Source organism: Sesamum indicum, linkage group LG9, assembly GCF_026168435.1.
Source record: "Sesamum indicum cultivar Baizhima isolate 11 linkage group LG9, ASM2616843v1, whole genome shotgun sequence".
Taxonomy (NCBI): domain Eukaryota; kingdom Viridiplantae; phylum Streptophyta; class Magnoliopsida; order Lamiales; family Pedaliaceae; genus Sesamum; species Sesamum indicum.
The window spans coordinates 68,201-88,105 of record NC_142665.1 but is presented as its reverse complement, the minus strand read 5'-3'; the positions used below and the strand labels follow the sequence as shown (position 1 = coordinate 88,105).

The following is a 19,905-nucleotide window of genomic DNA, read 5'->3' as shown; positions in this document are numbered from 1 at the left end:
GAATGAACATCAAACATTTTATTGAGACTTGCACTAAATATTACGTTCATATGATGGGTGTCGTGTTTCATAGGCGATGAACGTATGACGTCTATGCAATTTTAGTAGATGGTTGACAAAAGTTGTCAAATCGAGTGAACTAACTTGTAGGGAGTATTCATATGGAAGCATGTGAAGTTTGATCAATATGACTCCATCGAGTAAGACCAAAAATGCAATGTTGCCAGAGTAAGAATATCATTTTGGTATTTCACTTTTTTTTAAACATTATTTCATGTATATACACATATTTTTATTTTATCCCTATTTTTCCCAAGTTGTCCATTTCTCTCAATTTCACTAACTTTAACTTAGCATAATATCTTTAATAAAATTATTTTTGATATTTCTAATTAAAATTAAAATATAATTTAATTTTTTTAAAATCAATTGAGTGAGCCACAGGTACAACTACACAACTAGTAAATGTGACACATCCTATCTATGAGCATAACTTTTAAAAATTAGTTAAAAAATTAAAATATTTATATATATTATATTATTATTTTTTGTAAAGTTAAAAGTTACCTGAAATAGATAAAAGATAATAATTCAATATAAAATTTTGGTATATAAAAACTTATTAATAAAATAAAATAATACATAAGTTGGAGGATAAAAAAAATACAAGAGAAAAAAAGCCTATAAAAAAATAGTTATCAAAGATCACGACAAGTAAAAGAAATGACAGAAGCAATTATTTTGGACACATAAAGCTCCCGCCAATTAAGGATAATGTAATTGTACACAAATGATTTATAATTTAAAAATTATATTTAATATTTTTAAAGTTTGCTTCCATATCGTAGATAAGTTCCAAAAGAGTCGTGAAAACACACCCCCACACAACACAACACAGCACGAACACTCACTATTACTAATAATATGTTCTGAAATCGCAATTTGAACTTTGAAAAATCGCTCCAATCAAGTAATATAGAAGGAGAAGACGCATAGGTAGCGGCGATGATGGAGGCGGCGCTGCACCCATTCAGCCTGAACCGCCTCTTTCACCCCTCCCCCGCTTCTTCCAAACTCAACATTAATCTTTTTCTCTTCTCAAACCTTCCACCATGTTTCATTGTCCACCTCTCCTCCTCCCTGCCCGCTGCAGCCACGTCCACACCACCTGCCCGAACCCGCAGCTCCTCCTCCTCTCCCCTCGTTCGCGCCATCCTTATAAAAAAGGTATAGTATTTACATGCTACCTACTATATACCTAATTGATTGAGGTTATTGATGGTTGTTTGATAAAAGCGAGAGACCCGGCTGTTCAAGTTGGAACTTTGTCATTGCAATTGTATTTTTAATTTTGGTTCCGTTATTTTCCCTGGTTTTCTGGTATACAAACTAATAAACAGTTTTTAAACACAGGAGCAAAGAATAACTTGCTAGAGAGTGGACCTTCTTGCCCCCAATTTATGGCCAAAAAAAAAAAAAAAACTTTTTGTGGAATTTTCTTCATAAAAAATTTAATTTCAATTTCTTTGTGTTTCTGAAGTTTCGCAATCTTGACTATATGTAATGCCTGAAACATTGTAATGAAATTATTACTCGGAAAGCTCCACGAATGCGTCCCATAATTATCCAAGTCAATGCAGTTATATGGTGCAATTTCTTACTTAGCAAATCTTTTAGGAGCTTGGTACTTGTTTTGGAGGGAAATATCACATGCTGTACTGTTATATCTCTAAGGGGAACTTTAACTTTGAATAAATTTGGCTGCAATCCTTTAAATGAAGAAAATACAACGTTTTGTCTGAATGTAATGTTATGCATTAGCTTACTGTCGACTTTATTCACATAATTGGTTTCATACATATAGGTGCAAGAGCTAAGTAGCAAGTGTTTAGACTCCTATACTTATAAGTGGGACCGAACTCATACTGCGTATCAGCTGCAAGAGATTTATAGGAATCTAGGAAATGGTGAAGAGTCAACCAGTGAGAGTGATCATGGATCTATTGCTGGAAGAACTATGGCTCGCAGGGCTTTCGGAAAGCTTGCATTTTTTACCCTTAGGGATGACTCAAGGGTTATCCAGGTTTGCTCAATGTCCTATAGTTAGTATATTTGCTTCTGGCAGTTCTGCAGCATCAAGACAAAACAGATTGAATAATTCAATGAAAATTAAGCACAGAATCCATATAACTGGTTTTTGTGAGTGTCAGGTGAAGGAATAATACAGGGGCTTCAATGAAAACAAAGAAGGGCTGCAGACATATTATATGATCATGTCACTCAGCTTTGATAAAAATGTTGTCCTTATTGCATGATATTGATCTAGAGGTTAAAATACTTTTTCAATATAATCTATACTTTGAATGAATTTCATACTGTATAAAACTAAATTTATCTCTCACCTTTTGTAAAATTGTAACACAAACAAAGAGAAATGAGAGTTCTGTTCACAGTTTCTATGGCTCTGACAATACAAAGTGCTAAGACAGAGGTTGAATGAGAGCCTGTGGGCTAGTCAAATACATGTCATCAGTACTTAGTAGGAATAAAATGTTACGACACACCACTATTGATCAATAAACATGGTTGGTTCAGTATTTAGCAAAAGAATGCTCTATAAATGCCTTCTGATGAAAAGGGAAATCTGTTCTGTCCATTTAGTTTGGCTAAAAGTTTTATAAAAATAATCTTCTAAGGTTCAATTATAAATTGGACAAGAAAAGAATCTAATAATCTGCATTCAATTGAAGGTTGTTCTCGTGATCCATATGAATGGGTTCTGCTTGGTTCTCCACAAACCGAGCGGATTGGGTGAGATTATTAAATGTTAAGGTGGTTAAGCGTCTTTCAAAACCAGTCCAATTTAATAGATAGCAAGTCTGGTTTTTAGCATAATTCATCACCCAGCTCATTCTTACCTGTGAACTTCTCTTGGAGTCCTATTGAATGGAAAATAGACCCACTTCACTTATCACAAAGAACTTATATTTGGGATAGCTTCTTGGATTAGACTCATTAGAGTTTTCACCTAGCAATCAACGGTTAGTACTCGCTAGCACTTGGAAGCTGGACCAATCTCATATGTAGTATTTAAACCCTTGAAATGAATGTTAACAAGTATGATATACTGGCGTTCAATATATGTATATATATATGTGTGTGTGTGTGTGTGTGTGTGTGTTTGTGTGTGAAGAAGGTTGTTGCCTTTTCTAGTGAACATACGAATTTTCCATAAAAAGCTTCACCATGCTTCAACAAATATGAAATGTTGAGGAAACCTTATGATATCCACTGATTCAGAACATAGGGCAAGAAGGTAGGACTAGAAACTGTTACTGCAAGAATCTTTTTTTTCTCTCTTCTTTTGTTTTTTCTCATAAGATCTAACAGTTAAGTCAATTCGCTAAAGTTGAACATCTGACCAAATTTTTAGTCACTGCACTGTTTCTCTATCCAGTATCGAAGATACTGTTCGAGCACTGCAATTGCATCCTCTTCCCAAATTGCCTATTATGTTCGCCTGGGAAAAATTGAAGCTGCACGAAAATTGTTCGAGCGGATTCCCCACAAAAATATTGCTGCGTGGAATTCTATAATTTCAGGATACTTTCTGAACAGCCAACCGGTTGAAGCCCAACGTCTGTTTGATGAAATGCCTGAGAGAAATACTGTTTCTTGGAATGGATTAATTTCCGGGTACATAAAGAATGGGTTGTTAAAGAAAGCTAGAGAAGTATTTGACATAATGCCTGAAAGGAATGTCATATCCTGGACTGCCATGGTTAGAGGTTATGTGGAGGAAGGGATGGTTTCCGAGGCAGAAGCATTGTTTTGGCGTATGCCAGAAAAGAATGTTATATCATGGACAGTTATGTTGGGTGGGTTGATCCAAGGAGGTAGGATTGATGAGGCAAGGAGACTTTTTCATTTAATGCCTGTGAAGGATGTTGTCACGAGAACTACTATGATAGGTGGGCTATGCTCCAGGGGTCAGTTGGATGAGGCACGAGAGATTTTTGATAGCATGCTGCAGAGAAATGTTGTTTCTTGGACTACAATGATCTCAGGTTATGCACAGAATGGGAAGGTGGATGTTGCTAGGAAACTCTTTGAGGTCATGCCTGAAAAGAACGAGGTTACATGGAGTGCAATGCTTATGGGTTACACACAATGTGGGAGGATTGAGGATGCATGGGAGCTTTTCAAGGCTATGCCTACCAAACCAGTTGTTGCTTGCAATGCAATGATTATCGGGTTGGGGGAGAATGGAGACGTCTCCAAAGCAAGGAAAGTTTTTGACTTGATGAGAGAAAAAGATGATGGAACATGGAGTGCCATGATTAAGATTTACGAGCGAAAAGGATTTGAATTTGAGGCACTTAGTCTGTTCCGTCTGATGCACAGTGAGGGAGTTAGACCACATTTCCCTTCACTAATCAGCATTCTCTCAGTTTGTGCGAGTCTCGCCACGCTGGATCATGGTAGACAGATTCATGCCCAAATGTTAAGGTCTAAGTTTGATGATGATATGTATCTGTCTTCTGTTTTAATCACCATGTATATGAAATGTGGTGATGTCGTCAAGGCCAAAATAGTTTTTGATAGATTTTCTCAGAAGGATGTAGTAATGTGGAACTCTGTTATTACAGGTTATGCCCAACATGGTTTGGGTGATCATGCTCTTCAAGTGTTCAGAGAAATGTCTTCATCAGGCGTTCAAGCAGATGATATTACATTCGTTGGAGTTCTCTCGGCTTGCAGCTACAGTGGAAAGGTCAAAGAAGGGAAGCAAATATTTGCGTTGATGAAATCCAAAAATATTGAGCCAACCACTGAACATTATGCTTGCATGGTTGACCTGCTTGGCCGAGCTGGCCAGCTGAATGAGGCTATGAATTTGATCAATGAGATGCCTGTAGAGGCAGATGCAGTTGTGTGGGGTTCTCTCATGGGTGCATGCAGAAACCACATGAATCCTGAATTGGCGGAAGTTGCTGCTAAGAAACTTCTTCAACTTGAGCCCAACAATGCTGGTCCGTATGTCCTACTATCGAATATTTATGCATCAAAAGGTAGATGGGTGGATGTTGCCAAGTTGAGGAAAAATATGAGGTCTAGGAAGGTGAGCAAGTCGCCTGGTTGTAGCTGGATTGAGGTGGAGAGAGAAGTGCATATGTTCACTGGTGGAGAGAGCAAAACACACCCTGAACATATGGAGATCATTAAGTTTTGGGAGAAGCTGGGTGGAATGTTAAGAGAAGCTGGATATAACCCTGATGGTGCCTTTGTGCTCCATGATGTGGACGAGGAAGAGAAGGCACAAAGCTTAAGACATCACAGTGAGAAGTTGGCTGTGGCGTTTGGACTTCTTAAGTTACCTGAAGGGGTGCCTATTCGGGTAATGAAAAACCTGAGAGTTTGTGGGGATTGCCATACGGCTATTAAATTAATTGCAAAACTCATTGGGTGTGAAATCATCCTGAGGGATGCAAATAGATTTCATCATTTTAAGGACGGAATATGTTCTTGCAACGATTACTGGTGACTGCACTGCCTGCACCTAGTTGAGACAAATTTAATCAGTCATTGCCCATTGGTTCCTTATGCAGTTGAAGTCGTTTCTGAAAAATTTGGATGTGAGGGCTAACTCCACATCTCAAATGAAATTGTGCTTGGGTTTTGATATCTAATCATTATTCAAATTGTAAGTTTCGTACTCCCATACTCAGTTGATTGAGATATCTGAAGCTAGATTCTTTTGGGGCAAACTAATCTGGGAATGGCACTCTAGGACTCAACTGTCATTTTCTTCTCTGTTCTTCATTGTCAACATATTGGCATGAATGTGCATTTGGCTTTTCATTCAGAGACATATCGCTGAATTTATAGGATGTCGGATGTTGCTTTACCTGATATTTTTAGATAATCCCATTTCTATTTCCCTTCCAAAAAATAAATCTTCATTGTTTGTTGTGGGGTGTGGGGATATGCTTAGAAAGACCTTGGAGGAAGGAGACAATGCACGATCTCGTCAATGAAACAACAGGACTTGATTTTAACAACTGGGGCGATGATCTTATTGCTGCAAAAGAAGGTGCTCTGTGAACACTAGATATTGGTGGTGATAATAATAAAAAAAATTAATTGAAGCATGCCCATCTGTTGGTCATGTGCTTAATGAGGTTGATCAGCACTGCTTTTCTCAGCAGCTGGATATAATTTCTTGCCATATACGAGAATTATTCTATTTGTGGTTTTTGGAAAAATGTTTTTATGAGTATTGGATTGTCTAAATGAGTGCTTTATTGGTTATCTAATTTAATATATATATAATATTTCTGAATACTGCTTCTACTGTACCATCCAGGTTTTTTGAATTAGTGGTACGAGCCACAGTTGTTGCGGCTCACCTTTGTCTTGGACTTCTCAATTGAAATATCTGCACTGGCCAAACCTCATAGAAGGTGTAGAAGCTTTTAATAAGTTGTACTTCTGTTCCACTTTAAAACTCTGTATGATCTGTATTTGCTTGTTGCACACAATATATTTGGCAAATTAGAAGTTGACTTTTAGAGCTATTTGGTTTTAAATGATAAAGCTGGGTTCTGAAGCTCTTTCCACTCTCTTCTTTACCTTAACAGTGCAGCAGATGAGCAGAAATCCTAATATTAAAAAATTCTCTGCAGTGCAGGGTCAGTGATTGAAGTTAATCAATTGTAATTCTTAAGAAATTTGTATGTTTTATCTATATGGAGAAGCCACAGATATTTTTGGAGTATCTTACTTATATCTGGTATTCAGGCATGCAGGTTTGACGGAGAGATTTGAGCTCTTCATATGTGGTCGTGAGATGGGAAATGCGTACTCTGAATTGACTGATCCTTTTGACCAGGTAGCATGCAGATTTTTAGAGTTTGAATTTGGTAAATATCTGTCTGCTTCTCTCTTAGCATTGTCCTTGATATTCATTTATTGTCCTTTATGGCCACAGGATTTGTTGAAATATCATATTGATGTGTGCCTAGGGCTGCTCATCTCTTAGTAGTTTGCCCACTTGATGAGATAATTTTGGATCTAGCTAGTCACCTGTGTGTTCATTATATTATTGACGGGCTTGTAGTTATTGCTTTCCCCGTTCTCAAGGCTCAGCAGTAGTGGTAGGATTTGTAGGCGGACAAAGGCTGCTTCTTGTGATGATGCAGTGATCCTGTGGATGCCAACCTTATCAGTTTCTGATGAACGCGGAGGAAACTATTCCTCATGACACATGTACTAGTGTTGGTGTATGTTTGAAGCTTTTTTGTTTTTCTTCAGAGTTCTTTTGCAAAATATGGTATGGACAGAAGACTAAATTGTATATTTGGTTCAGTAGGGGGGGATTGGCACTTTGAGGACACTTAAATAAGGGGGTGGCAACTCAACGACATTATGTATTTATTTTATGCAATTTGAGAACTCTGTCACCCAGGCGACCGAAGTAACCAAATCAGGCTGGAATAAGCTTATTTGGTATATTTTTTAGGGTTTTGAAATTGGGACTGCAATTGACTAAGCAAAATAATTTTTTTGTCCTACCAATTTGCAATTTTAGTCCTATACGTTTTAAAAGGTGGGGACTGTGGTTTTGGAACTAAGCCCTTGATAATTTATTCATGACATTTATTAATTTTTGGCAATTTGACGAAAACTGACTTGAATTTTACAGAGCAGTTTAGGGTTTTATTCAATTAGGTGGAAGAATTGCATGCAGTAAATTAGTGGCAACACTTAGGTTCCGAAATCACCTTTTGTTTTTAATAGAAAATAATTTTTTTATATTACTTTTTGAGAGGGAGAAAATAATTTTATATGATTTCAACAATCATTTAAAAAATGTGAAATCTTATCATAGTTAAGAGGAGGGAATCAATAAATTCAGGAGTCGTACATAGTAGATTAAGATGAGCTTTCTTCTGGAGTTGTCAATTTGGGGATTGTTTTAAAATGGATTTAGCAAAGCAAAAAAGTTAACCTTTGACCTTGTTAGTGTCTTGGATTTCAGGATCCCTTTTTTAGTGTATCCTATGCACCACAGACAACTAACGGAAAAAAGATCTTTAACTGATACAAATTTTACGTTTGGTATATGAGAGTGGCTACAACTACATGCAAGAATTTAATAATTAGAGTGGGTTTGTAAGTTAAATATATTTACTATAAGAAAGAGAGCAAGAGAGATGTGGCGGTCATGAGTTTTTACGACCCTTGGCTTTACGGTCGACGTTGATTACCTTCTGCTTCATTTCCATGCAATGGCCTGCAAGATTCACAGTCAGACATATAGCACACCGGTTGAGAAGCTGTTCCAGTTTGAAGGAGGTGGAGTCATGGTACGGCTTGTTGCTCAAGAACGGCACAGCCCAAGATTGCTTCTTGATGAATCAATACATCACTGCTTGTTCCCACCTCCACGCTATAGATTCAACAATTTTCGCCTTCGCTCAGATGGAAAATCCTAATCTATTCGTCTATAATGCAATGATCGGCGCCTTTGTACACTACTTTCGCCCGCTTGACGGTTTGTGGTATTATGTGCTTATGTTGAGGAATGGCATACGTCCGAGTAGTTATACATTTCCTGCTGTAATTAAGAGCTGTAGAGTTTTATCTTTTGTGGGAGTTGGTACAAGTGTTCATGGTCAGGTTTTGAGAACTGGGTTGCCGCTGCACGTTCATGTTCAAACTGCGTTGGTCGATTTTTATTCCAGTTTGGGTAGGATTCTTGAGTCCACGAAGGTGTTCGATGAAATGCCTGAAAGGGATGGTTTTGCTTGGTCAGCAATGATCTCCGCTCATGCTCGTGCTGGAGATTTGGATTCTGCAAAGAGGGTGTTTGATGAGATGCCAGAAAACAATACTGCTACATGGAATACTTTAATTCATGGTTATGTGGAAGCAGGAGATGTGGAGTCCGCGGAGGAGTTATTCTGCAGGATGGTTAAAAGAGATGTGATTTCTTGGACGACCATGATCAATTGTTACTGTAAACACAAGCGATACAGAGAAGCCGTAGAACTTTTTCGTGAAATGAAGAGTACTGAAATTAGACCTGATGAAGTCACCATGTCAACTGTAATATCTGCTTGTGCACATCTCGGGGCTCTGGACCAAGGGAAGGAGATGCATTTGTATGTTATGCAAACCAGGTCTAATATTGATGTTTATATAGGATCTGCATTGATTGATATGTATGCCAAGTGCGGGTTGTTGGAGAGAGCACTTTTAACGTTCTTCAAATTACAGGAGAAAAATCTCTTCTGTTGGAGTTCTATGATTGATGGCCTTGCATTTCATGGATATGCAGAAGAAGCATTGTCAATGTTTGACAAAATGGAGGAGGAGAACATTGAGCCAAATAGTGTTATCTATGTCAGTGTTCTTGCAGCTTGTACTCATGGTGGTTTGGTTGAAGAAGGTAAACGGAGATTCCTTGAAATGACAAGCAGATATTTTATCCTTCCTGGGATTGAGCACTATGGGTGCATGGTTGACCTTTTATGCAGAGTCGGTTTGCTGGAAGAAGCACTAGGCTTGATAAGAAGCATGAGAATGCAACCCAATTCTGTTATTTGGGGTGCTTTGTTAGGTGGTTGTAAGCTTCACAAGAACTTAGAGATTGCTCAAGTTGCTGTGGATAGATTAATGATTTTGGAACCAAATAATAGTGGATATTATACCCTTTTGATCAACATGTATGCTGAAGCAAATAGATGGAGTGAAGTGGCAAGGATTAGGGCAATCATGAAGGACCGTGGAGTGCTGAAGATATGGCCTGGCTCAAGTTGGATTGAAGTGAAAAAGAAGATGCACCAGTTTGCTGCTTGTGATAATTATCATCCAGCATCAGAAGAGATTTACTCAGTGTTGGATGTGTTAGATTTGCAACTTAAGCTCTTTGGTTATGAACCTTATTTGGATTTTGTCCTGTAAAGGATTGTGGAAGCGGAGGACCTGAGATTATGCTGTTTTGGGTGATATATAGAGTCTGTTTGTCAGTTCGCTTTTGAAGCTGAAGAACTCTCCCTGTACAAATTTATCATTTTGCCCATCCAGTGTGTAATTTCTGGTTTCTGGTGTATAAGAGGAGATGGTATAAAAATGTGAGAATGCACGAGATGGGAGGAAGATACTTTTGTCGCTTAGATTTATGAATGTCTTGGTTTAGTTGTGTAGACCAAGTGATATATATTGATCCTAACTTGGGTCCAGAATGGCTATAACGTTACATCATTTGTTTGATAACAAAGCGAGAGTGTGAGCAACAACAATAAGAAGTACTTGACTAGAGTTGGAGGTCATGTATTTGATGGGTTAGAATTCTTTCCGTGTGAACTTGTCAAGACTGGAAAGTGGAAAACCGTACATGAGAGAGGAATGGTGGGAAGGTGTAAAAACTTGATTATAGTTGGAGTTCACATTTTTTCTCCAGACTGATGTTTCTGAAGGCTTTATGATAATGGGATGTAAAAGTAGTGGAGTAGTGGACATATGTGAAAGGAGAAGTTAGGGGCAAAGTGGGCTGCTTAATGCCCACGTTAGAATACCGGGGGATGTCTCTCATTCATTAATAAGGTTTGATTTTGGACAAGAAAACGAGGCATGATTAAGATTTGTGAGTAATGGTGAGTGTAGGTGTAATGAAAGACAGAGAAGCAAGAGGGAAGGAAGCTTGTCCCCACAATCATCTGCATTTCAGCATGCGTCTGTCCACTCCTGCTGCATATGGCTGAAACATATATATATGGGGTAAATGATATAAAGGAAGATTTTGAAAAATTGATCACTTGATTCTGTTGAGCTTATAAGTGAATTTTGGTTATAAAGAAAAGCAAATGAGTGGAATTTGGAGTCAAATAATGCCACTAAAATGTCCACCTCTCCATTCTCTCATTGGCAAATGGCAATGACATGTCCCCACTCTCTATTTTTCCAAATCTTAGGATACAATTATAAGAAGAGGACCCATCCTAAGATTTCCTATAATCTGGTTACTCTGTAATTTTGATATACATATCCTTCAGTACGACTTATTACAAGAAGCAAGTAAACGAGGTTTTTCTCCACTCTTACTCTGTGGGGTGTATGTGTGTGATTATACTAACTTTTTTTGCTTTTCAGGTAAACTGAAGCATTATTTTAGAATAACAAGTTAAACAACGAGAGATAAGGTTGAGGTTGATGTGTAGGCAATCATTCACATATGTAAAGGTCAACCCTTATTCCTAAGGAAAGAAATGACTGATTTTTTTGCCTTTGGATCTAAACATGTTTAAGTTGTCCTAACAACTTCTTAGTAGATTAAATAAACAGACATGCAAGAGAAAAGTTAGTATCATTTTATATCAAATTATCATCATCATTACTTAAAGATTAATGAAGAAAACAAATCTCATTGTCAATCTCAAGGCCTCTTTTGATCCCAAGCAAATCCCGACTTTACCATATGGCACAGGACCATCTCTTTTAATTAAAAATAAAAAAGAAATAAAAATGAGAATTATCACTTATATCTGGATTTGACTTTTTTTTTAATGGTATCCCACCATCAGTGGATAGAATTCTTATGGAAGCAAAAAATAATAATATATATTGCACGAGCAATCGGGAAAGATAATCTCTAAAATTGGATTCTTTTTTGGGTGTGCACAAGTATTATATGACATGTTGGTTGGCCGAGAAAGGAGCACTTAGATATCAAAAGGTTCCTAAGAATATAATAATGATGAAAGAATTAACGGTAGTTACTGTTAAAGTACTTTTCCTTTTTCTTTTTTTTTTTTTGGGTTGGGGAGTTGTGGGGGGTGGGTAGTAATTTGGGTGTTGTTATGGACTGTTAGAAAGTTGGGTACCTTTCAAATTGGTGTATAATCATCTGCCTATAGCTGGAAATTTCCAGGTAAGCATTCCCCTTCTTTTTGTTCTTTTCTACTCTCTGCTTCTGATTATCAGAGTTCTTCCTCCTTGTTACTATTCCAGCTTGTTTTGATAATGGAATCATGGCGTTCATTGCATTGTCCCTGAAAGAGGGCAGGATTGTCTTTCTCTTTTCCCTGACAGTTGAATCTCTCTTTCTCACTCCACTCAAATAACTTCTGCTGCATTTTCTTTCTGAATAATTATAGTATCTTGAAGAGTGGTTAGCTTTTCTCACTGGTTGGAACTCTGCAGCAGAAACATTCAAGAATCACACTTTGCCTTTAAACTATTCTGCCTTACTTAAAAAAAATAAAAGAAAGAGGATTTCTTCATCCTTAATGGTATATTTTTCTCAGCTTGTCTTTTAGGACAGAAAGTTTTCAATTTTGATCTCATCTGCAAAAATAGGGACTGTGGGTCTACATTGTTTGCCTTGCAAGTTGATAAGATATGCTTATTCAAAACCCTGCAAGAATTTCCAGCTTGAGGAAAGTCTCATTGTCATCGTAGTCATCATCATCATCATCCATCATACTCTTTCTTGAATAAGTTCCCAGTTTGGTTGTTTGAATTACTAACTATATGAAGGAAAAGCAAAAATTGTACACTTTTTCTATACCAGCTATGGTCTATCATACATACAACTGAGGTATTGATGAAAGAAGGCACTTTGATGAGGGTTTTGTTTTGCAAGATCCACTGTCCATTCATCTGCTTCTGCAAATCCTCTGCTGCTCATCTTTACACTTCAGGTCCATTGAAATTGGAAAATAGCCCACATGTTGTTCCTTCAACAGCTTTTGCTCTTTCCAGTGCATCTGATAAGTCATCTACTGGGATCAATGAAGATGGTTTAAATGGGAAGCAAGAAGCTGAAAATGTGCTCAAGAGCTGCATTAGGAAGATCCCTTATCGGTCCGAAGCCAACAAAGAGGTTGGGAAGAAAAGAGTGCAATGGATGGATAACTTAGGGAAAGAACTTGCTGAGATGAAGGAGTTTGAATCCAGGTGCTTACTTTATCTGTTTCTCTGTCATGCTTTTGTTGACTTAGCTACTTGATGATTGTTGCTTGCCTTCTATCTAAATATTTATCTTACATGGATTTTTAGATATTACTTACTAAGGTTTTACCACAAGCCAAGTCAGCATGGATTTTGTAGAATACGATTAAGATGTAGAATTAGAGACTTTTCCTAGCAATCCGGGATATTAATTGTTTCAATAACATAAACGAAAGCGAGGTCAACGGTTGATTGATATGATTTTTATAATGGAACAGTTCTCGTTAAGCAGAAATGTGCTAATTATGTAGATGGCTATGTTCCATTCTAAACTTTGGAGCGGATAAAAGAAAAACAGATTGTCTTGTTTGGTGAAAAACTGCACATAGCATTTTTTAGCATTGTTTGTTCTTGAGATAGTGCAATTTGCTTGATTTACAATGCGAGATGTTTCAAGTCTCATATAAGGCCTAAAATTTAGTTTGTTTCTCAAAGAGGGTATGGCATTATGGAATTACTTCCTGTAAACTTTCATATAATGGAAGTTACAATTTGGTGGTCGTGTATACTTACTTTCAGTAGAATGGAATTCATAAAGCCCCCCACCTTTAAAAAAAAAAAACCCTTAAAATCAACCTTATTTTTCTTGTTTCTTCTTTGTGACCATGACGCTAACTGCTACTTTCTATCTGATACCAACTTTGCATGCCTTAGTGAAATAGGTGATACTGACAATGAAGAGGAGAGCAGCCGCTGTCTTTGTGCCATTCTCTAATGTTGCTAGACCAGCTCCTTCTTAACATCATTAGTGGCCTCAGCTTTAACCAGAAAGATGTTGACGATGAAAGATACTAGTTAATGGCAAGACTGTGATTCAGAGAAGAGCTCTATCTAATCATTTGATTCGTTTATTGATTCTGCCCCTACTATCATGAATGTAATTCACTGGGGATTTTCGCTGCCTGATCCCATGCTTCTTGGAGCAAGGTTTGGCAACTTATTTTACCATCAGCTCTTTGTGATCAGACCCAAAATCTGCACCGAGCTTCAATTTACTGCCGCCACCTCTGAGATGAGAGTGAAGATATTTTCCCCTTCAGCTGCAATTATTCTTGATTCAGATTTCTTTACCTCTTGCATCATCCATTTGTAGGACTTCTCTATTCTGTATCTTGTTAAGTATAGCTTATGCATCCTTCTGTACTTAAAGCAATGGTCCTTACTTTGAGAGCCAGTCATTTACTCAATGTGTCCTTTTAACTTATTCAACACTGTCCAATGAATATGAACTGTAGATAATCTTTTCTGCATTTTTAGTCGTGACCTGAGTAGGATTTTAGTTATTTTGAGCGGCAAGCATGTGTGGATTATCTATTAGGTCATTTTGCGACCTGTATAGCAATTTATGTAATAGAATAATAAGAAACAGGCATCCTCATTGAGTGATAAGAGTAAAACTAGAGGACACTAAAAGAAATGCTCAACTCCTCTATATGCACCATGATTTTGCTCACAACTAGCAAAAAGAAGCCTACTTCCCAACGAAGACAAATGATAAACAGAAGAGAAACTTTTGACTTATCAAATATCATCTCCTTAACTAATGTTGTTCCCATAATTGTCCGCAACAATATAGTCAATATCTTCCACTATGATAATGCTGTTTATCTACATTTAATGATTCTCAGAGCACCTTTTTGCATGCCTTGTCTAGAGTCAATTTGAAATTAATGAAGCCCTTCTTAATTTCTCATCAGACTATACAGTTCCCTAAATATCTTCATTTTGCTCTGTACCAGATACAAAAAATTATTGTAAATGGACACCACAGTGAAGGCAAAGTCATGAGTGTGGGGGCAGTCTGGTTTCCATTACCGACAGTAACCGGTGGATAAATTCATTGCGCATGAATATAAATACATTAGTATTAATTGCTAGGAAGCATTACTTATTGATGCAAAGCTTGAAACAGCAAAAAAGTGCAAGTACTTGTACTTATTATGGCTGCGGTTTTGATCGTTCCAGTTTTCATGATTCTTGTCCTACTTCTCAATCTCACCATAAAAATAAGAAGGAAATTAGCAGAAAAGTCCTCGAATCTCCCTCCAGGCAGCTACGGATGGCCGATTCTTGGTGAAACGGTGGAGTTTCTTCGTGCTGGGTTGGAGGGGACACCTGAGAAATTTATCAAAGAGAGAAGTGAAAAATACAAATCTCAAGTCTTCAAAACTTCACTGATGGGGGAGCCTATGGTGATGCTATGCGGGGCAGCAGGAAACAAGTTCTTATTCAGTAATGAAAATAAGCTGGTAACAGTTTGGTGGCCAAGCTCTGTGAGACAACTGCTTGGACACTGCTTAGCAACGAGCAGTGGTGATGAAGGAAAGCAAATGAGGAAGATGGTGTCTTATTTTGTGAGTCCTGATGCATTCACGAGGCTTTACATCAGAACTATGGATTTGGTTTCTCAGCAGCATATCAAGACTCATTGGCAAGGTATCAATATTTGTAGCTTGTTTTTGCCATTCACATGGGAGAAGTAAGCACTAGTTAAGATTCTTTTCCTTGTGTGTGTGTTCTTTTTTCTTTGTTCTCTTTTGTTGGAAGGAAATTTTGGTATAAAACTGATGCAACAATGGACTTATGAGAAATGAACGTTAGCAGCCAGAAGGAGAAAGAATTAAGAAAAAAGGACACAGAAAGAAAAACGTTGTACTTTTATTAGTATTTAAATACTGGTTTCTTTCATCTTGAAGGTAAAGAAGAAGTGAAAATCTCTCCAACCATCAAGTTATACACGTTTGAACTTGCATGTCGCCTATTTATGAGCCTTGAAGACCAGGAGCAAATCTCAAAGCTCGTTACTCTGTTCAATGTTTTCTTGAAGGGGATAATATCAGTCCCTGTCAACTTTCCAGGAACAAGATTTTACAAGGCAAAGAGAGCTACATCTGCTATAAAGAGTCAACTTCAGAAGATAGTCAGACAAAGAAGAGCAGCCTTGGAACAAAGAACAGCTGTACCTTCCCAAGATCTTCTATCACATTTACTTGTGGCTCCGGATGAAAATGGCAAGTTTATGTCTGAACCCGTTATCGTAAACAACATATTAATGCTGCTCTTTGCTGGCCATGACACATCTAGTGTTGCGATAACGATGCTGATGAAGAATCTTGCACAACTTCCTGACATTTACGAAAAAGTGCTGAGAGGTAATTGTCTGCTGTTGCCTAATCTGGTGATACTCGTTTCAAAGATTTGCTAATTTTTTTGTGTTTGATGGCATGTATGCAACAGAGCAAAATGAAATTGCATCATCGAAGGAAGCAGGGGAGTTTCTGCAGTGGGAGGATGTACAGAAGATGAAGTACTCATGGAATGTTGTTTGTGAAGTAGCGAGAATATCACCACCCATCATAGGCGCTTTTAGAGAAGCATTAGCCGATATAACTTATGCAGGTTACCACATTCCCAAGGGATGGAAGGTATGTACTTGAAAATTTTACTTTCTAAATTATGGCGGTAACTCAGCTGGCTCAATCTGATCATATAATTCTCTACTCTGCTGACAGTTGTACTGGAGCTCATCATTTACGCACAGAGATGCTAGCTGGTTTCCAGACTATCCAAATTTTGATCCATCAAGATTTGAAGGGGCAGGCCCTGCTCCATTTTCATATGTCCCATTTGGTGGGGGGCCTCGAATGTGCTTGGGAAAAGAGTTCGCCCGGCTGGAGATACTCATATTTCTACACAATGTTATAAGGAGATATAGGTGGAACTTACAGATTCCTGATGAGAAAATTGCATATGATCCAATGCCCACGCCAGTTGAAGGACTTCCAGTTCAGCTTCACTCTCACATAGCTTAAGATGCTAAAAATTGGTGGCATGAAAGAGATAAGAGACTAGTAATTCTTGAAAGTAAGCAGCATATAGCTTTATGGGTTATGATTTCGGCTAACTATGAGTTTCATGGCTTGCTTACCTTGGTAGATGTGTGAGAAGTTATTAATATATATTCATGTCAAACATATAAGGTGTAGTCAAGATTGAAAATATTACAGAAGTGAGCAAGTAAGACAGAAGTGAACTGTTCAAAATGCAGTTGCGGAAAAGCAGTGCTGATTCAAACATTAAGTTCAACAGACTTTATGTTGCGTTTGCAAGTGGTTGTCACTTGTCATAGAAAAACAGGAAACCATAGTCATCAAACTTAAAAGACTTTATTTGTAATGAAGATCTTTATGATGCAAACTCAGGCAATGCCATACTCTCTATCAATCATATATAAAAAAATAGTTTGCCACTGCTACCCCTACATTTAAATAATTGAAGCTTCACCTAATCCCCTCCCCTCCAACTCAATTATGTACGTTGCCGTCTCAATAATGTATAGGATTCTCAAATCCAAGTCAACCCTTAGACTTTTTAGAGAGAGAAAGAGACAAGGTGAAGATATGGATGCTCATGAGTTGAAAAGGAGGGCTGCAGACTAAAGTCTGATCCTATATCTCTGGCCTCAAATACAAGATCTCATTGTCCATATGGCTGCAAATTCATCTTATCTCCCCGCTTGGGGTACAACCTCTACTTCCATAATCAATGCTTCCCTAATCCTTCTTGTTTTGTTCCTCATAATCCACATCAAAAGCAAAAGCAAATCACGAAACAAAATTCTGAATCTTCCTCCGGGCAGTTACGGGTGGCCAATTCTTGGTGAAACAATGGCATTCCTCCGTGGAAGTATTGATGGATCACCAGAAAAGTTTGTTAAAGAAAGAATGGACAAGTACAAGACGCAGGTCTTCAAAACATCCCTCTTGGGGGAGTCTGTTGCTGTGTTACGCGGACCTGCTGGATATAAGTTTTTGTTCAGCAACGAAAATAAGTTGGTCACAGTTTGGTGGCCCAGTTCTGTGAGGGAGCTACTTGGGACATGCTTAGCCACAACTGGAGGGACTCAAGCGATACAAATGAGAAAGATGGTGTCTTATTTTGTTAGTCCTGATGTGTTTACCAAACGATACATCAAAGTTATGGATATTGTATCTCAACAACATATACAGACTCACTGGCAAGGTATATTTATATGTTTCTTTTCTTCTGTCTCATCATATGCACATTCAGTTCACAACGGAACTGAATAACAAGACTTATACTTCCATTTTTTATGAAGGTAAAGAGGAGCTAAAGGTCTTCCCAGCAATCAAATTATATACATTTGAACTGGCCTGTAGATTGTTTATGAGCGTTGAAGAACCAACACAGATTAAAAGGCTTTCTGCTCTCTTCAACATTTTCTTGGGTGGAATCATCTCTATACCTCTCAACTTCCCAGGTACAAGATTCTATAAAGCAAAGAGGGCTACGGCTGCTATTAAAAAGGAACTCCAAGTAATACTGAGACAGAGGAAAGAGCGCTTGGGACAACAAGATACTGTAGCTTCGGAAGATCTTTTGTCGCATTTGCTTGCCTGCCCTGATGAAAATGGGAAGTTCATGTCTGAATCAGATATCATAAATAATATATTATTGCTACTCTTTGCTGGACATGACACTTCAAGTTCTGCCATAACGATGCTGATAAAAACTCTTGCAGAACATCCTGAAGTCTATGACAAAGTGTTAAGAGGTCAGTTTCCTCTTTGCTTTGTCCTGTTGCGTTTCTCCTCTCAACAAGTTTTATATGGATTTTCTTACACTGTTGTAGTTCTATTATTGGTGTCTCCCCCCACCTCAAGCACCATATAATAATCACTCTCATCAGAACTATGCACAGAGCCAATTATGAAAAACGAGATGCTATTGATTTGGTTAACTTGTTCCAAAACCTCTACTCAAAATAATAATGAGAACAAAAAGGAAAGAACAAGTCTGACCATCTCACATACTAAACACAAGTTTGAGGCTTTGCAAGCAAAGTCAACAATCCTTGTAATATAATTGATGCACTTTGTAGCACAGAGGCTGAGAAGGTGATAAAAATCTGTTTGACAGGCATAATTTGGTGATGCTAAAATCTTCATAAACTTCAGTAGTATGGATTGATGACTAATTGAATTTGCAAACAGAGCAAAGTGAAATTGCATCATCAAAAGAAGCTGGGGAATGTCTTCAATGGGAGGATATACAGAAGATGAAGTACACATGGAATGTAGTTTCTGAAACACTGAGACTATGGCCACCTGTAGTTGGTGCCTTTAGAGAAGCATTGGTAGATATAAAATATGGAGGTTATGACATTCCAAAGGGATGGAAGGTACATTTCTCTTAGTTATTTACATCTCCAACTCCTCCATCCATGTTGTGACACTGACAGTTCTAGTGATACTAGAGGCCAAATATGGAGTCTCACAAATGATTTAATGTCTTTTGTGACAGTTTTACTGGAACACATCGTCGACCCATACAGATTCTAGCCTCTTTACAGACAGCACCAATTTTGATCCCTCAAGATTCGATGGTGCTGGTCCTATTCCATATTCTTTTGTTCCGTTTGGTGGAGGACCTCGAATGTGCCTAGGAAAAGAGTTTGCTCGCTTGGAGATACTCACATTTCTACACAATGTTATTGGACAGTTTAAGTGGAATTTACTGATTCCAGGTGAAAAAATCATATGCGACCCCATTCCCACACCTGAGGAAGGACTGCCAATCCGTCTTCACCCACATAAAGCCTAAGATGATATGTTTATTTTATGGAGGCAGTTTGTATTTACCGACTTTTACTGTTGGACTTGTTCCTAGTTAGTTGAATAAAATCATGAGAAAACAGTATGCCTTAAGCTATGTAAAGTATTTGGTATGATTATAAATAAAGAGGAATTCATTCAACACATGATAGTATTCTTCATCTTCCACTATAAGGGATGTAGCAGCTACACAGTTCTTCGGGAAACCCCCCTGAAGCTGTTCTGAGAATCTGCATTGAGATCACTTTTTCAC

At 37.8% G+C, this 19,905-nt stretch overlaps 5 protein-coding genes across 13 annotated transcripts; all 5 read left to right on the top strand.

The window, feature by feature from the left end:
• The first annotated feature begins 879 nt into the window (after positions 1-879).
• On the top strand, positions 880-7,472 carry LOC105170200 (pentatricopeptide repeat-containing protein At1g56690, mitochondrial). Of its 7 annotated transcripts, none has more exons than XM_011090865.3 (7): positions 880-1,227; positions 1,865-2,083; positions 3,434-5,704; positions 6,368-6,464; positions 6,642-6,692; positions 6,810-6,892; positions 6,992-7,472. In XM_011090865.3, the coding sequence occupies exons 1-3, from the start codon at positions 1,006-1,008 to the stop codon at positions 5,543-5,545; spliced, it is 2,553 nt and encodes an 850-aa protein (XP_011089167.2). In that variant the 5' UTR covers positions 880-1,005; the 3' UTR covers positions 5,546-5,704; positions 6,368-6,464; positions 6,642-6,692; positions 6,810-6,892; positions 6,992-7,472. The 7 variants fall into 7 exon arrangements, with proteins under 7 accessions (XP_011089167.2, XP_020552537.1, XP_020552538.1 ...); XM_020696878.2 differs by having other exon boundaries at positions 6,802-6,892; XM_020696879.2 differs by having other exon boundaries at positions 6,642-6,716; positions 6,802-6,892.
• Positions 7,473-7,685: 213 nt separating this feature from the next.
• On the top strand, positions 7,686-10,223 carry LOC110012566 (pentatricopeptide repeat-containing protein At1g06143). Its single transcript, XM_020696544.2, is given in 2 exon segments — positions 7,686-8,396; positions 8,398-10,223. Coding segments are annotated over 2 exon segments (1,677 nt in total). The 5' UTR covers positions 7,686-8,291; the 3' UTR covers positions 9,970-10,223.
• A 1,718-nt stretch (positions 10,224-11,941) lies between these two features.
• LOC105170201 (uncharacterized) lies at positions 11,942-14,891 on the top strand. 3 transcript variants are annotated; one of them, XM_088885449.1, is made up of 2 exons: positions 11,942-12,963; positions 14,757-14,891. In XM_088885449.1, the coding sequence occupies exons 1-2, from the start codon at positions 12,611-12,613 to the stop codon at positions 14,773-14,775; spliced, it is 372 nt and encodes a 123-aa protein (XP_088741575.1). In that variant the 5' UTR covers positions 11,942-12,610; the 3' UTR covers positions 14,776-14,891. The 3 variants fall into 3 exon arrangements, with proteins under 3 accessions (XP_088741575.1, XP_088741576.1, XP_088741574.1); XM_088885450.1 differs by lacking the exon at positions 14,757-14,891 and adding an exon at positions 13,680-14,267; XM_088885448.1 differs by lacking the exon at positions 14,757-14,891 and adding an exon at positions 13,672-14,267.
• Positions 14,892-14,941: 50 nt separating this feature from the next.
• Positions 14,942-17,075, top strand: LOC105170203 (beta-amyrin 28-monooxygenase). Its single transcript, XM_011090867.3, has 4 exons — positions 14,942-15,453; positions 15,714-16,169; positions 16,255-16,442; positions 16,530-17,075. The coding sequence occupies exons 1-4, from the start codon at positions 14,958-14,960 to the stop codon at positions 16,827-16,829; spliced, it is 1,440 nt and encodes a 479-aa protein (XP_011089169.1). The 5' UTR covers positions 14,942-14,957; the 3' UTR covers positions 16,830-17,075.
• Positions 17,076-17,250: 175 nt separating this feature from the next.
• On the top strand, positions 17,251-19,796 carry LOC105170204 (beta-amyrin 28-monooxygenase). The gene is made up of 4 exons (XM_011090868.3): positions 17,251-18,039; positions 18,137-18,592; positions 19,032-19,219; positions 19,342-19,796. The coding sequence occupies exons 1-4, from the start codon at positions 17,505-17,507 to the stop codon at positions 19,639-19,641; spliced, it is 1,479 nt and encodes a 492-aa protein (XP_011089170.1). The 5' UTR covers positions 17,251-17,504; the 3' UTR covers positions 19,642-19,796.
• Positions 19,797-19,905: the final 109 nt, after the last annotated feature.

What these genes read in the sequence shown, in the direction of transcription:
- LOC105170201 (XM_088885448.1), top strand. Translation starts at nt 12,611, where the DNA reads ATGAAAGAAGGCACTTTGATGAGGGTTTTGTTTTGCAAGATCCACTGT. An exon ending in ATGAAGGAGTTTGAATCCAG is followed by an intron (nt 12,964 to 13,671) that starts GTGCTTACTTTA and finishes TGCATGCCTTAG; the next exon opens with TGAAATAGGTGATACTGACA.
- LOC105170200 (XM_020696881.2), top strand. Translation starts at nt 1,006, where the DNA reads ATGATGGAGGCGGCGCTGCACCCATTCAGCCTGAACCGCCTCTTTCAC. An exon ending in GCGCCATCCTTATAAAAAAG is followed by an intron (nt 1,228 to 1,864) that starts GTATAGTATTTA and finishes TCATACATATAG; the next exon opens with GTGCAAGAGCTAAGTAGCAA. An exon ending in ATGACTCAAGGGTTATCCAG is followed by an intron (nt 2,084 to 3,433) that starts GTTTGCTCAATG and finishes CCAAATTTTTAG; the next exon opens with TCACTGCACTGTTTCTCTAT.
- LOC105170203 (XM_011090867.3), top strand. Translation starts at nt 14,958, where the DNA reads ATGGCTGCGGTTTTGATCGTTCCAGTTTTCATGATTCTTGTCCTACTT. An exon ending in TATCAAGACTCATTGGCAAG is followed by an intron (nt 15,454 to 15,713) that starts GTATCAATATTT and finishes TTCATCTTGAAG; the next exon opens with GTAAAGAAGAAGTGAAAATC. An exon ending in ACATTCCCAAGGGATGGAAG is followed by an intron (nt 16,443 to 16,529) that starts GTATGTACTTGA and finishes CTCTGCTGACAG; the next exon opens with TTGTACTGGAGCTCATCATT.
- LOC105170204 (XM_011090868.3), top strand. Translation starts at nt 17,505, where the DNA reads ATGGCTGCAAATTCATCTTATCTCCCCGCTTGGGGTACAACCTCTACT. An exon ending in TATACAGACTCACTGGCAAG is followed by an intron (nt 18,040 to 18,136) that starts GTATATTTATAT and finishes TTTTTTATGAAG; the next exon opens with GTAAAGAGGAGCTAAAGGTC. An exon ending in CTATGACAAAGTGTTAAGAG is followed by an intron (nt 18,593 to 19,031) that starts GTCAGTTTCCTC and finishes ATTTGCAAACAG; the next exon opens with AGCAAAGTGAAATTGCATCA.